At 35.5% G+C, this 17,137-nt stretch overlaps 1 protein-coding gene across 1 annotated transcript in view; it reads right to left on the minus strand.

Annotated features, from left to right (window-relative positions):
- ncs1a (neuronal calcium sensor 1a) overlaps positions 1–17,137 on the minus strand; it is a 43,741-nt gene that overhangs the window by 2,220 nt on the left and 24,384 nt on the right. Inside the window, exons 3-7 of the mRNA XM_056458003.1 lie at positions 11,756–11,894; positions 9,602–9,680; positions 6,397–6,485; positions 3,814–3,891; positions 3,193–3,313 (exon numbers count right to left, since the gene is read on the minus strand). Coding sequence (XP_056313978.1) covers positions 3,215–3,313; positions 3,814–3,891; positions 6,397–6,485; positions 9,602–9,680; positions 11,756–11,894 — 484 coding nt within the window. The 3' untranslated portion in view covers positions 3,193–3,214. The remainder of the gene's footprint in view (positions 1–3,192; positions 3,314–3,813; positions 3,892–6,396; positions 6,486–9,601; positions 9,681–11,755; positions 11,895–17,137) is intronic.

A 17,137-nucleotide genomic window follows, 5' to 3' on the forward strand; every position in this document is an offset into this window, starting at 1 on the left:
ATACCAATGTGTATTACTAAACAACAACAAGTGGTATAGGGTCACAATTATAATTATTATAAATAAGTTAAAATAATAATTAAAAAAATATTTAGTTTCTATTAAAGGTGTAGTAGGTGATTGTCTTCAGAACCATTTTTTGTTGTGCTGGTTAAAAGTCTCTTCACATTCCGATAGTAATGGTTAAAGTAAATGATCTAAATCAGTGGTTCTCAAACTTTTTTCAAGTACCACCTTAGAAAAAAATTGTCTCTTCAAGTACCACCATAATGATGAGGCAGATTAATTCCTATTATTAAGAATATTTATTATTGTCAGCCATTTTAATCATTATAAACAGTTTGAACATTAACACTGTACTGTGCTTATAGGTAAATGAAAAAAAAGTCAACATTTAAAATGTGCTTTTAAAAGTTAATTAAAAATAGTAGGCTACTGTTCTTAAAGTAAACAGAAAACTGCTGTACTTAAATCTAAAGTATTAACAAATAGTAACCTACTTATCAAAACCTGAAAATGTTGCTTGGCCCTCATAAATATAGGCTATTTGTCATCATAATCATATATAAACCATTTATGACCAATTCTGAAATATGTTGCATGTACACATGACATACTTGTATATCTTTGAAATCTAAACATTAACTTGTATTTTAAAATAAATGATTTGGAATTACATATTTAAATTAGAAATGAGATCTGCTTACTGCACGTCATTTAGAGTGTATCAGAAAAGTGAGTGATTATATGCATAAATACACTGCTTGACCAATTCATACATGATTTATCCATTTATGCGTGCAAAATTTCCATGATTTGAGATCTCATCCTAAGTGGACGGTGGAGTTCGTGTTAACCGCACACAGAGACTAACTTTAATTAGGCAATATTCTAGCTCCAAGCTTCAAGCAGGGCAAAGTTGCTTGAGTCTATGTTCTGTGTCCCGCAACATTTGAATCACATCCAGATAAATTAACCTAAATCAGAGGTAAGAAATTAATCGAAAGTCACGCTGCTTTACAAAATAAAGAACTTTATATCGAAAACACGCTTACAAATGATGCAGCATGGGGAGATTCCTGCGTTAGCAGTAACTGAAATGTCAACACAACAGCACTGGTCTGCAAAAGTGCTTCTCTAGCATGTATCTGCTCCGCAAGTGCCGCGCACCTCTTTTTTCTGGCTCTGCCCCAAAGTGGGTTGATTTTTAGCATCTGATGACACAAAGAGCTAAAGTAAACATTCTAAGCACACCGATGTGATCATACACTTCAGGGAACAGCCGGTGCTGATCACATCAGTGTAATCGTTCGCGGGGTTAAAAATGTCTTATTATTATTATTATTATTTTTTATTGTTCAGTATTTCTCCGCGTACCACTAGAAGGAAGCCCGCATACCACAGTTTGAGAACCACTAATCTAAATGTATATATATGTAATTTTGAAGCATAGATCTATGACTGACAGAGAGTGATATCGGGTAAACTCATCAGCATCAACCTGAACTTCTTTCTGAAAGACCAACATGGCCTTGTATCCATGAAAAGAAAGATTGTTTTTGAAAGGGCTTCTGCCAAAAATGCAGAATCAAAGCTTTTCTAAATCCTGAATCAATATCGGAGTTATTTTTGTTTTGAGTTCAAAACAGCAATCTGAAAGATGACACCGTGGCTGAAGTATTACTTTTAGACAGGTGTGTTTTAAAACTATTTTAGTCACGCAAAGCTTATGTAAATTGTGTTCTTGTTTATGAATAGGTTTATATGTATGTTTTTCAGCCACTGATAACATCCGGCGAAAGACTGACCATTTTCAAGTTCATGGAGTATCTTTTACAGCAACGTTAATATAGTTTTTAAATAGACATAAGCATTCGTTTAGTTGTTCAAGTGTATAAGGAGATGAAAACATGCGATGTACAAGGATCAGCGAGCACAATTGAAAATGAAAAGTCACTCGTTATCAGGGTAACATAAGTACAATGTAAAAAGATGAGAGGATATTTTCAAGGTGAAGTTTGATTTATATTCGCACATTTGTTCATTTTTGAACAGTGACAGCCTGTGACTTTGAATATTGGGTCTAAAATAGCCTGTTAATTCACTTAATTGACTGTGAGCAATGTTGTATTTGATAGTCGTTGGATGGTTATACGATTTCACTATTTAGAATCTGCAAACAATACTTTTTTAAAATGATATTATTAAGGAGAAAGTCCGATTATGCGAATATAAAATCAACTTTAGCCCAATGCCAGTTTTGGGAGAAATATAATCTCAATAGAGTTTTCTAACTGGAGAATGACATGATCTGGTGTTATACAAGGTTGTCCATAATCATCAGATCATCATCTATTCGGTGCACGTTTGCACGTTCCTGACTTAAGGAGGCGTGGCTTTGGACGGCAGTGGAGGAAGGTAAATTTTCTAAATTATGCTAACATTATCATTCTGGCAGATCACCTACTGCACCTTTAAGTTACATCTGATTTTTTTTTCTACACACTATGGTACAAAAGTATATTAGTCTATAAATGACCACAGTTAAAATCAGAATTTTTAGCCCACCTTTGATTTTTTTTTTCTTTTGTAAATATTTCCCAAATGATGTTTAACAGAGCAAGGAAATTTTCACAGTATGTCTGATAATATTTTTTTCTTCTGGAGAAAGTTTTATTTGTTTTATTTCGGCTAGAATAAAAGCAGTTTTAATTTTTTTAAAACAATTTTAAGGTCAAAATTATTAGCCCCTTTAAGCTTTATATTTTTTTGATAGTCTACAGAACAAACCATCATTATACAATAACTTGCCTAATTACCTTAACCTGCCTAGTTACCCTAAAAAACCTAGATAAGCTTTTATATGTCACTTCAAGCTGTCTAGAAGTGTCTTGAAAAATATCTGGTCAATTATTATTTACTGTCATCATGGTAAAGATAAAATTAATCAGTTATTAGAAATGGGTTATTAAAACTATTATGTTTAGAAATGTGTGTGTGTGTGTGGGGGGGGGGGGTAAACAGGGGGGCTAATAATTCTGACTTCAACTGTATATTAGTCTATAAATGAACAATGAATACTATATTAGTCTTTAAATGACTATAAAATAAGACAGATTTTGTCCATTTAGAAACATCATTGTTGTCACTATTGTATATTGCTGTTATCGGACTATGAGAAAATGGACTCACTGAATGTCACTTTGAGATGGTCCTAAACCAGTCCATCATAAAGGGAGAGTGCCTGTACAATAGACGGGTCAGCCTTAGAGCCCTCCTGAAACTCCTGTAGAGTCAACATCCCATCAGCATTCTGTTGACCAAAACAAGACGTTTCTCAGTTCCAGACGCCCACTCTTCATTAAGCACATGCAGTTAGTGAAGGAACATGCAGAGAGTCAGATAGAGAGAGTCTTTATACAGTATTTAGATCTTTTCTTTCACTCTAGAGCTCAGTGTTCCTTCAAAGGCTCTTCTATCAAAGCTTTGCGAGGGCCACTAGATAGAGCTTCAATTTTGCATCTTTCATCTGGTTTTCCTTCTGTGTTTCTAGTACCAGCTGAAGCACTTCATGACAATCAAAGCAGAAAGAAGACATTTCATATTACTGAACCTACAGAATAGCTATGAATATTAATGTAGTATTGGTTTAGGGGATTGGATTGCTAAACAATGATTGAACATTCTCGGAAACTTTTTGCAATTCACTGTAAATCAGTACATTACATTTATTTTTATAGAACAACTATTTCTAGTAGTTTGATAATAAAAGAGGCAGTGGGAGGCACATTGATTAATATCCACAGGATTCACCTTATCCATCATAGCAAAGATGCGATCAACTCTTTTTTCTGGTGTGTTTTCCTCTTCAGGTAACTCCACTGTGTTCCCCTGCAAGAAATAAACAAAGACATTAATTCCTGAGATATACTAAACATTCAAACCTGACCTCACATACTGTGATAAGAAACAACTACTGTCAGAAACAAATCATCTGTGAAAAACAAATCCTGTCTACCAGCAAGGAGTTATCATGCTTATGTGGAAAACAAAGAGAAATATCATGTTAGCACACATTAAACCAAAAACTTTGTGCGTGTGCCAGCCAACTGAGTCAAAAATAAGATTTACAGTATTTTTTTCAATCTTTAACCAGCGCTTATACCCATACTTCAGATACTTTTTCTAAGCTCTTAACACAGACTCACACCTACAAAACCCAATTGGCCAAATGGATAATTTTCTTCTCAATAATAATAATAATAATAATAATAATAATAATTCCTTACATTTTATACAGTGCTTTTCTGGACACTCAAAGCGCTTTACATATTTTTGGGTGAATCTCCTCATCCACCACCAGTGTGCAGCATCCACCTGGATGATGTGACGGCAGCCATATTGCACCAGACAGCACACCACACACCAGCTGATTGGTGGAGAGGAGACACAGTGATAAACCCAATTATGTTGTGGGGATAGTTGGCCATGATGGTTGGGCATGGCCATGATGGACAGAAGCCAGTGGGCAAATTTGGCCAGGATGCCGGGGTTAAACCCCAACTATTTTTCAAAGGACATCCTGTGATTTTTCACGACCACAGAGAGTCAGGACCTCGGTTTAATGTCTCATCTAAAAGTCAGCGCTCAATGAACAGTAGAGTCCCCATCAATATACTGGGGCGTTAGGACCCTCACAGACTGTAGGTTGAGTGCCCCCTGCTGGTCTTACTAATACCACTTCCAGCAGCTACCTAGCTTTCCCATGTGATCTCCCATCCAGGTACTGACCGGGCACAGCCCTGCTTAGCTTCAGTGGGCGGCCATGTAAAAGTTGCAGAGAGCTAGCTGCCAGCATTGCTATATATTTATATATTACTATATACTATACATAGCTGCCAGTTCCTATATATTTCATTTTGTTAAATATAAAGTAACTCTTCATTTCAAAATAGAGCACATCTTTCTATGCACACACTAACTTTACTAAAACACTAGAAATCTGACTCAAAAAAAAAATGATTCTGTCAAAGAACAACACTTGTTTTCACTTCACAAGGTAAATGCAGTCAATCAAAGTGCACCAGTTTTCAAAATACTTGCTAGTATTGACATTACAAAAACTGCAGAGACTTTTATGTTTCAGTTTTAGATGTATTTGCATGCAAAAAATGCAATCCACCATTTTGACCCTGAATTTCTTGGTTGGGAACTGTATGTCCACAAGCACAGTAATGTTCACATTCAACAGCATTTTTTAGTGAAAAGCAAATGTTTTTTTTTTCCTTTTTCTTTTCCTTTTTACTACAGGAGGTACAGTAGAAACACTGCTTATACAACAGAAACAGGTTTACAGTGTTGCTTACAGTGAACAAAAATATCCATGAAACACACAAGAGCATTCTGAAAAAACAACCCATCAGCAAATAGCCCAGATAAAAAGGGGGGATAAAAAAAAAAAACACACAAAATTCTCTGCGATCTTCAGGGTTAGGGCACAAGTTTTTATCAACATCACTCCTCCTTACTGTGTAAGTTAAAGTGTGTAAGTGTAAATGTAAGAGAAAAAAATAACCCCTGCCACTAGAAGAGTCTAAGCCAGACTGGAATCAGTTGTAGTTGGCCCAGCTTACCCAACATAAATCAGCTGTGCATAAATTATTTAATTGTTTGTTTATTATCAGGTGAGATATATTTTTGATATTGTTTTTGAACTGATATCTTTGCAGAAGCAGAGCTTTTATACTGTATCTAAGGTTTGGAATGTTGTTTTTGCTATTGTGAGATGTTGTGTGGTAACATTCGTAAATACTACAAAAACAATCCATCATTTTGTTGGGAGGTACAGCTTGTCTGTTAGGAAAATGTCATTTTTGTGGAAATGTGTTCACTGACTGAAATGTGTGAATGGTATGGCCACAAAAGACCAGTGCTGTGCTAATTGTGTTTTGAGTTTTGAAAATGTGACAACTGGTTGGGTAAACGCTTGTTAGTGACTGAAATAATAAATAAATAAATAAATGAAGAGGGATAGTTCACTCCAAAAATGAAAATCTACTCATATTTACTGACCTTCCAGTGGTTAACCATTATGAATTTCTTTCTTCTGTTGAACACTAAAGAAGATATTTAGATTAAAGCAGGAAACCTGTAATCATTGATATACATAATGGAAAAAACAAATACTCTGGATGTCAATGCAGGTTTCCAGCTTTCTTCAAGATATGTTCTTTGTGGAGGTAGTCACCTCAGTCTGTTTATCAATCTGACAGACCCTCATAATCAACTTTTAGAGTTTAGGCTTACAATAAAGTCCACGCTGGCCTTCCAAGAAAGCACTTTCATTAAGTCAATCGGAATAGAAAGTTACGCTTCAGAGGGAAGCAAATGACTCACCACCATCTGGTAGATGGCGTCCACGATGTTCAGCATCTCATCGCGAGTTATGTAGCCATCATTATCAAGATCGTAAAGTTTAAAGGCCCCTGTGACAGCAATAACAAACAAGCGCATTTAGAAAAGTCATCTTCAAAAGAGCTGAGAATAGTGGTGTATACTTCTTATTAGAAAGATACTGTAGGACTTTTTTACATTTTATTTGTCATGACCAAGTTTTCTTTACAGTTTTTCGCAATTGGTTACAGACATTTTCTGAAAGCATGTCTCATATTGTCAGAACTCTACACACAAATCAAAAAAACGCACACACTGGGCAAAACCCTTCAATTCTCCTGCAAAATGAAACTTTACGTTTAAAATAATGTAATTTCTTCTCAAAATGGTATTTTGTTTTTAAATGACACACACAAACATCACATGAATAGATATTTATAAGAACCTGAATTGCTTAATGTAAAACACTATGACCACTTCTTCTCCATTCATCATAATGACTTACTGTAAGCCTTTTTTTTTTTGTTGTTTAGTGTTAGACTTACTACAGACAGTACATAGGCCTACATAAGTGCATTGTAAAATATTTCAGAATATTGTTTTTATATAAAACACACAATTACACGCTACCAAATATATTTTACTGTATTTCTCCCACAAAAACAGTGTACACAGTGTTCATCCCAACCAACACAAAGTTGCACATAACGTGGACTACATATGCCATCAACAGAAGTATTTACTGAATACAGTTATAGTAAAAAAACAGCTATACTGTCTGTCTGTTTTTCGGTCATACACTTTCCATCCCCAGGTAGAAAAAAATTCCTCAGTGAGTTTGAGGAATGGAGAATATGGATTGAGATAAACAACTAAAAAAACCTGGGTGGGCAGTGAACCAGTTATGGACCAGATGAGCTCTGATTTCTAAATGGCAATTATGTGAGACAGGTGTTTACCTATGTGATGAGTTAGTATGCAAAGTAGGGCAACTGAGTTTACAGTTTTGAATGACAGTATGTTCCTTGTGAAAACAAGAGATTTTCTGCTTGAAAATTGTGAAAATGCATAGACTTGTGTGTAGTGTTTTGAAAAAAAGTGTGTTTTAAACCTGCAATTTGAGTGTAAAGCAGGAATTGGTTCAGGGGGTTGGTGCATCAGTTACATGTTGTAGTCATTGTGTCTGAAATACAAGCAATTGTGTGTAAACAACTAAAAAAAACTGTAATCATGAAGATAAATTAAAACAATGGGAAAAAATTCTGATCATAGAGTAGTGCTAGGAACTGCCTTAGATCGCATCATTGTGTGTGTGTTTTTTTTTTTTTTTTTCTTTAGATATCACCTTTTAAGTAGAGCTGTTTGGAAATGTAGATGGTCTGCAAAGTTTAAAATATCACAGTGCATTTTCAGTGCTGTTCAATGCTTTTCCCAAAAGAAAAAATTGATTCTGAACTGCCTGAAATGAGTCGTCAGCAATTCCAGTTTACTTTAAAACACTGTAGTTGTGGCTGAAGCTTTGAAGAGTTTGGATTGTGTTGTTGACATGTCAAGAAGATGCTGAAATGTCCTGATCAAGTTGTGTTTTTATGGTGTAAGTTGATTGGCTTGGGCTCAAATGATTCCCAAAAAATAATTATATTGTTACCGGACATATCATTGTTTACAAATGTTGAGGAAGCCTCTGAAATTTTGGCATTGTCATAGATGTTTTATTTCCAACCCACATTGTAAATGGTGGACCAATTACAATACAAACTGTGCCATCTGGCTAATCAGAGCCGAACAGACTTGCAGATAGGCAGACTCTATAGAAGAGGGCCCCAACTTGTTCTTATGAAGAGGCAAAAATCAAACTTGATTGAGGCTACTCGGCCGAACGTAAATTGCCATGGGTAATTTCCTAATTTATTTAATAATATTTAAAAATGACTAGAAAACATTGCTTTATATTAACTAATATAGCATACATTACCTTTTATTATGAACTTATTACAGTAAAAACAAAAACAATCTCATTTATAACAGAAATACACTAGTTTTTGCCTTGATTTGCTCAGCGATGTCTTCTGCAAAGTTCTCTATCCATCAAGTGACATTATTATTTTTACTGTAAATTTGAAAAAAATCTGATTCATTTAATAGAGACATTTAATTTCAGTTTGCTTTTTATGGAGCTCAGAAATAAAACAAACAAACAAAAAAGGTTACATCAAATTAGAACTGACGATCTCTGTGTCAAAGGCTTTTCTCAGATGGTATGGTTGGTCAAATCAAAGGTTACAATGGGCCAACTATGGCCCGCGGGCCCTACTTTGGGCATTTCTGGTCTATAGTGACCAGTTCCAATAATTATAATAACATATAATATTCTATGTTATATTATATATAATTTCAGAGATTGTGAAAAGAAGAGTTGATGCTTGAGTGTATATTAACAGAAAAGTTGTGTTTTTATAAACCTAAAGTTGGCATGAAACAGTTATTAAGGTCCTTTTTTCCCCAATAGTGATTTAGTGAAACGGTTTTTGAAATGAGAAAAAATTGTCGGGCAGTGCTTGATTTCATCCTCTGGGAACTGATTGGATTGCTGGAAGATGGGATTTGCTAACAGTGGAAGATTTGAATGCCAGTTAGCACAGTTGTGGAGGATTATTGTTTAAAGAAATCGCCATTGACACCCTTTTAAGATGTCTGGTGATGACGAGAACCTGCCACCTGTGAAGACAGGGCAGAAACAGGACACACACTCATAGCGTTGCCCTAAAGCACTGATAGCCATGCCCTAAAGGATTGATAGCCACATCCTAAAGGAATGATAGCCACGCCCTAAAGGATTGATAGCCACATCCTAAAGGACTGATAGCCACGCCCTAAAGGATTGATTGCCACATCCTAAAGGACTGATAGCCACGCCCCTTAAGGCATTCAACGTGACCACAAAAGAAGAAAAGTCTTTTTAAAGGGGGAAGGAAAGATTATGAGGCCAAATTATTTTATTTTACAAAGTAATGAAGTGCACAGATACAGTGTTTTTAACAAGTACTACTATATACCTATATAAGAAGAGTACATTTTGATTTCATGCCAACTTTAAGACACAAATAGGATATAAGACAGAATTGGACACCTTTCTGATGCAGAAAAAAAACAACTCCAAGAGGTATGGCTCTCATTATAAGAGGTATGAAGGTAATTCTGTTCTTACATCTGAGTTTTTCATCCAGTGTTCCTCTTGATGTGACAGACAGAGCTTGAATAAACTCTGCAAACTCAATGCGTCCATCCTGTGGATACATAACAGAAAGACAAGTGAGGACTGACAGATAAAGTCTAAAAAGAAGACAAGATTTAATGTTATATTCATTTGTTACAATCTCACACTTGATAAAAAGAGAGAGAGCAAAGAGTGAAAACAACTGCAGAATGACACAGCAAAAAAGCCCTGCAGTTAAACACATAAACAGCAGTGAGGGCTGTTATCTCACCTGTGTTTAGTACCATCTTCAAGAGGCATTCACATATTGCTATTGTCATTTTGACAGGGATTCAGAAGTGTGTCTAAAGATGTGATTGTAGCAGACAGTTCTGCTCAGAATCTACAATCATCTGAGAATAGTCTGCAGGGGCACTAGATCTGGACTGTCTGACTGACACACACACACTGGTTTGCCATCCTTATGAAGACTTTTTAAAGATATAAAGCTCTTGAAACTATAGAAACTGCATATTGTATCTCTTACAAGCAGTGGTGGAAAGAGTACTGAAAAATCACACTCAAGTAAAAGTACTATCAGTTGCCTAAAATGTAGTGCAAGTAGAGTAAAAGTATCTGTTTTAAATATTATTCAATGTATGAGTAAAAAGTAGACATTTCAAAAGTACCCAAGAGTAGCGAGTAGTGAGTGTTACGCTGTAAAAAGCTGATGCATTTACATGTAATTTGTGGATGTGTGTAAACGTAACATTCTGTAGTGCATTTAGTCATTTCCCAGCAGGCACACATCATCATAAGACGTTAATATTAGGTTAGATTTAGGTTGTGATGTCAGGTGACCAAAATTCAATGTCTAGCCAGCATCTAAGAACAACGTTATTTTGATGTCCAATAACAATGATAAATGATGTTATTTGGTTGATTTTAGGTTGTGTTAAAAAGTGACCAAAATCCAACGTCAAGCCAACATCGTAAAACCAACATCATATTGACATCAAATACTGACATTTATTCGTCAGGCATGGCAACCAAAATCCAACATCTGATAGACATCATAGTGGTAACGTCCACACAACATCAAGCTGTAACATTATTAGACGTTGATATTTGGTTGATCTTAAGTTGGACGTTGGACATTGACGTCGGTCTGATGTTGTGTTCTGATGTCAACCCGATTTTCATTTCCAAACAAAATGCACATGTCCCCACGACGTTGGGGTATAACGTCAAGCTGACGTCATGTTGATGTCTTGTACCTGCTGGTCGTTGAAGGCCATTTCAATCATCACACCGTAAACATTCCTCATCTTCTCATCGGTGACATGAATTTAAACCGTCTCTGGGTCATTGTGTGTAAAGATTTTGGACATCTTATTGGACACTTTTAATGCTTCCAAATGGTTTGCTGCATTTATAAATTGCCCATGTCTTGAGGTAGTTCATTATGAGGCGATTTACCTTCTATGATTTGATTGGACAGAAATCACAGGACTGATTTTTCTAATCCCCATAGACAAGAAATAAAGCAGTGACTGCAGGTGGAACCAAATATTGAAGTAAAAGTATCAATACTGCACTAAAATGTACTCAAGGCAAAGTAAAAGTACACATCTTTAAAACTACTGAGTAAATTACAATTCCTGAGAAAAACTACTCGATTATGGTTATTTGAGTATTTGTAATTTGTTACTTCACACCACAGCTTACAAGAAACAATCAGCATTTAACATTTCAAAATACATAATTATTAAGTGCCTATGAACATTCTGCATTATGAAAAAACATGAACACACGCACACACATATTCTTTTGCTTAAACAGTAAATATGTTTTCCACACACAAAAAAAACACAGTATTCTGCAAATATGTTGAAGCTACATATCTACAACAAAAATAGAAAGACATAATGTTCCTGTCACTGAGTAAATGAAAGTGAATGGAGTGTTTACACACTCTATTTTGCTATTCAGCCAAACAACTCTTCAGGGACAGATTCAAGTGGTGATAATTTTCCGACTCAGAAAAGAAGATAACAGATCAAATCATAACATTTACTTGGTAAACAGCTACTTTAAAAATCCCTAGCAGACTAATGGTACAGTGTTCTCCTATTACTGACTTGTTTCAGCTATTTGAGTTGTTACCTTGTTCTCATCAAAGACATTGAAGACAAATGTGGCAAATTTGGTTGGATCACCGAAGGGGAAGAACTGTTTGTAGATTTTCTGAAAGCCAGAAGAGTCCAGTTGACCACTGGGGCAGTCTTTAATAAAACCCTTATACCTGACACACAGACAGGGACAATGAGTGAAGGTGAGCATTTAAAGACAGCAATTGTGATTTAACAAAATACATGATTATACTCTACTCTAATATAATCTTGTGGAAAAATGAAAATAAATATACACTGCAATTAAAAAACAAATGTGTGCATATAAAAAAGGCATTTTTAATCTGAAATCTCTGCTTTAAAAGCGCAATATGTTTGATTTTTTATTCAAAATATCCACACACACACAAAAAAACACTAGAACAGTGTTACGTATTTTGCTGACTTTTGGAATTACATTTTTCTAAAAGTTTCAAACAATGTTCAAATCCAGAGAAATAAGCTATTTTAACTAGCCACATGAACAGTGCCATTGTGTTGCCATGGTAGCAATGTAACGCACACCTTTGTATTTCCAGGTTTACGTTATATAAAACAATGAAAACGCCACAGACACTTTAATACATTGTGTATTTTATTAGTCTGCACACAGGAACTTTTAACAGGACCCTAAATATATATTTAGTATGAATAATAAATCTATATGAAACAGTCCCTTCAAAGTGATGTCGCTTCTTCAGTTTTGGGCTCAGGCACAATTTGCACTCACACTACAAGCGTACCATGCTAAAGCCCAACTGAAGTGCGCTCTGGCACTCCTCTTTCAACTGGGCCCAATTCAGAGCAGTCACATTTGTCAAACAAACCAGGAAATGGGTCTGGGCATGGTTCAGATAGCATAGTGTGAGTGCACCCTTAGGCTCAATCCCAAATATGCTACTATAAATAACATATTATATGATAATATTTTTACTGTATTTGATCAAGCATTGGTTTGTAGAAGAAAGATATTTAAACTCTTCTTTTAACCCAGTGACAAAACAGACATTTCCCACCCAGTATTTAGCCCCCTGTGTGGGTCTGGCACCAACTGTTAGCATCCAAATGCACTGCAGTGTTAGAGAACACATGTTCTGGGGGGTTCAGGAAAATTAAACCTCTGTCACCATATCCAGTAATTTTCAGAAACAACACTGCAGAGCTGTTTGTTTTCTGTATGCTAACTGTTCCCTGACAAATTCAAAGACTATCATTGCAGATAATATCCAAGCAATTTGGGGCAAAGAGTGAAATGGTTGCCCAGGATATTACAGGGGACGACAGGCTTTAAATGCAAATTCATTTACAGGCACATCAGTTTAGATCAGTGTATTTTCAACCTCATTCTTGGACTCTCCAGCAATATTTATGGCCCACACTTGCTGTCTGCGAAAGGCTGAATATTAATATCAATACTAACATGGGGAGAAAAAAAAACACATAATGAGAAGACAATTTTCTGTGAACACACTATTTAGTCATTGCACAAAATAGCCTAATAATCATCATAAGAATCTCCAGCATATGTCATGGGGGGAAAAAGCCCTCTTCATTAGCTAAGTGTTCATTACCTCATCAGACGAGCTGGTGCGCAAAGAAGATTTTTCACATTATGCTAATTTACAGAAGCTTGATGACAGAATACTGTCATAACCACATGTGCTGCACAATTTAATGAGCAATTTGAGTGTTTTAGATGATCAAATCAGAGAGAACTCTTTTTTACCGAGATATTTACAGTATGGGAACATGTGCAGTCATTAACCACTGTCACATATTCATATGTCAGACCAAGCCATTATGTCTCCTGAACAGCTTTCTATAGAGTAAATAGTTCTGATGGGGTTAGTGCAGTATTCTGCTTTTCTTTGTTAATGACATTTGCATAGCCTATGAACTTCTGTACTAGTTTCAAGTGTATACTCAATGTTTCCTTTTACATTGAATAATCTAAACTTAAAAGACTATTAAACAAACAATTTACTTGCTAGTCTCATAGTAAGTGGGATAATGTGCTATCAGTCAGTCATCTATATGTCAAATTAAACAGAAAGAAATGAAATTGACACTGCAGAAAGTTGAAGGGGCAAAATTTGTATGAATTTGTATGATCTGATTTGTACAATGTAGTATGTTTTTAGTATGATCTTATCCCCCAATGATGGTTGCCTTTAGAAGTAGGGTTTGTTGTCATGCCTTCTTTTAAAAATTGCACATTTTTGTACGACTGAACTAGAGTGACAAAACACGTAAAATAGTTGACATTTTACGTAGTTTACATAACATTTCCTCATGAGATCAGGCTGGATTATCACATCTATTTGAAGTTTTATATAAAACGTATAAATATAATAAACTAAAAAAACTGGCCATAGGTTTGAACTCTCAGTGCTAGATTTCAGCTGTATGAGCACTTTACACTAACACAGGGGGACCTATCATACAATCAGCACAATAAGGCACAACACGTGTTTGGCACAATTTGTTGCTACTTTCAGACCAACGCAACCCAAATTTTCCTGTTTTGTGCCAAAAGTTTTTTAAATAGTAAATCCATTTGCGCCACTTTGTGGACTCATGGGTGTTCTGGTCTAAAATGGAGGTGTGTTAAGGTGCATTGTTGGCACGTTGCTATTTTGAGGAACTAAAATAGACTGCACAATTGGCCAGTTGAAAGCAGGTCTAAAGTCCAGCGCAGAGCGCGTTAGTTATGCGCCTTAAACACGTACACACTACTTAATACACACAGGATGTAAAGCAATACACAAATATCTTTACAAATGAAAAAGAATTAAAGGAATAAAATAATACAAAATTATTACTTTCTACATAAATATAAAAACCACTGCCTCCATGCCTTCTTCATCTCGTTGGGCTTTTTTCAGTCTATTTGTGACAATTAGCTTTTGTATAATGTTATTATTATTAGCAGCATTAGACCGCAAAAGTGAATTCGGACACGCCCTTAATGCTTTTGCGCCATTTGCTTTAGACTCTGTGCCTAGATAAAAAAGAGCCCAGGGGTTCTCAAGCTTTTTCACAATGGGGCCCATCTCCTTTTCTGATACATTTTTGAAGGCCCACCTGTCTGATATTTTCTCTTCAACTGTTTGTCTATAAAATGCATTTAGAAAACTAGCATTTATTTTGCCTTCTACTATTATTCTCAATAATTTCGACAACTATGCTAATATATTATAGTGTTCACACAAAGTGAGCAACAGACTTGTGCGATACCGTACAAGTCACAGGGCGAGGCACACGCGAGCTAGTTATTATAACTTTAATCATCATTACCTTTACATTTGCATCAGGGTTTGCTTTATACAATTGAGAGATGTAGTCCTAGTTAGCGTGCAGCGGTTGGAAGTTTAAGCCACAGTTTAATCTATATTTAACAGTGTGGTTGTTTATGCACCGAAGTACTCAATCACAGATAATGAGAAATGCCATTACTCTGATCATTTTATTATAACATATTTAATAATGAAATCAAACAATTATAGTATAATACTTAAGTTAATTTGAACTAATTTAATCTCACGTCTCACCTGCAGGATCGCTGAGGCCCACTAGATGGTTGTGGCCCACTGGTTGAGAATCCCAGCACAAACGTGTTACTAGCTGAAAATTCCAACCCAGGCTCATTGAAAATACATACCCCAGCCTATATATTTTTTTGTGAAATGTAAAATATGTTGCTGAGGGTACATTACATTTCACATTACAGATAAATTTGGATTTTATATTGCTTTTATTTATTTTATCTGAGCACTGAGAATCACAAATACAACACTGTTGAACTACAGAGCAAACTGACCAGCCCAAAAAAGTAGTTCACATTGATAGTTTTTGCATGCCATCACACCATTAGGGGAACACCCCTAAAACATTACTATCTCCCGCTGACAGTGAAGACATGGGCTAAGTGATATCTCATTTTTTAGCCAAAAGTCAGATAATGGTTGTGCAATAAGATATCATTATGAGGAGACACATCTAGGCTGCGCTTCTACAGAAATATCTACAAAGAAAGAACAGCCAGAAAGGAAACATTTATGAATTTGTGCCAAATAAATCATAACAATCTGTGGTACCTTTAGATGTCAGTACGGCTGCTTGCTTTTTATACAGTCTCTGTTCTAATTTAGGTTAAGTGCAATTAAAGTATGAATTGAAATGCAAAGTCAAAGTATAAATAGCAAAAGTAAACAGATAGATTTTTCCTATCAACAAATATTAATCTAAGCAACAAAACAAACTGACACCAAATATAAAAGCAGACATTAAATCGCTAAGGAATATCCAAAAGATCGATGTAAACATTGGAGCTCTGACAAGGACATGACGCAAGTGCCAGAAATGTACAGTTTATGAACATATCTGTGTTTTGCTTTGTTGGTATGTGATCCAACTATTTGTAGGTTGAAACAGAAGGAAATATGACCCGTTTGTGCTGCGTTTCTATGGAGATCCAAGTGAAGCTGCCATTGTGGCCCATTGTTTTTTTAGCCCGCCAGGTCTCCGACAACAAACAGTGGATTACAAATCATAGCCACTGTTAAATTGTTTTGTGGTATTTACTTGGTGTTGTGCTACACAAAATAATCATTTATTGTCGATAATATGTCCCTGTAAATATGTGTGAAGTAATAATATATATCTAATACATGTAAAAAAGCACAAAAGCCATATTGCTGCATAGTGATTATTTTTTTCTATAAACTGCATTCAAACGTATATGTAGAATTACGTTGTTGCATTTTCACAAAAATGTAGACTAAAGCGGTGAATAAAACCAGTGAATAAAACCAAAAACACCTGTAGAAGCACTTTATCTCTCTCTTAAAAAAAACACTCCTTACTCTAGCACTAAATTCTCTGAGCACAAACAATTTACTTTGTATAACTAGCACTTCTTGTGTGTATTGCCTCTTCTTGTTGAATCACTGAATGCCTCCTCAATTGTTAGTCACTTTGGACAAAAGCGTCTGCTAAATGACTAAATGTAAACGTGAAGCACATAATTCCAATGAGCCAGTGTTGGGAAATCTAATTTCCATTTCCAAGTCAAAGGTTTAACAGATGCTAAATTAGTAAAACAAACTGCCAAATAGTACCTGTCATGAGTACAACTGCATTCGCTATCACTATCAAGGTGTAATCATCTCGATAAGAGAATTTTGTGTGCACAATTCACAATAAATAAAGAAATTCAACCAAATTTCCTGGTAGCTCTGCCCCTTCTGCTATATGTTAGCAAAGCTGTGACAGTTCAATACAAGAACTGTTCCACACTTTGGGATGCAATTTGGGATGCACTTACATATGATATAAGATGTACTGCTTATTAATACTTAGTATTAATGTAATAGTT

This window comes from Danio aesculapii, chromosome 5, assembly GCF_903798145.1.
Source record: "Danio aesculapii chromosome 5, fDanAes4.1, whole genome shotgun sequence".
NCBI classification, from domain to species: Eukaryota; Metazoa; Chordata; class Actinopteri; order Cypriniformes; family Danionidae; genus Danio; species Danio aesculapii.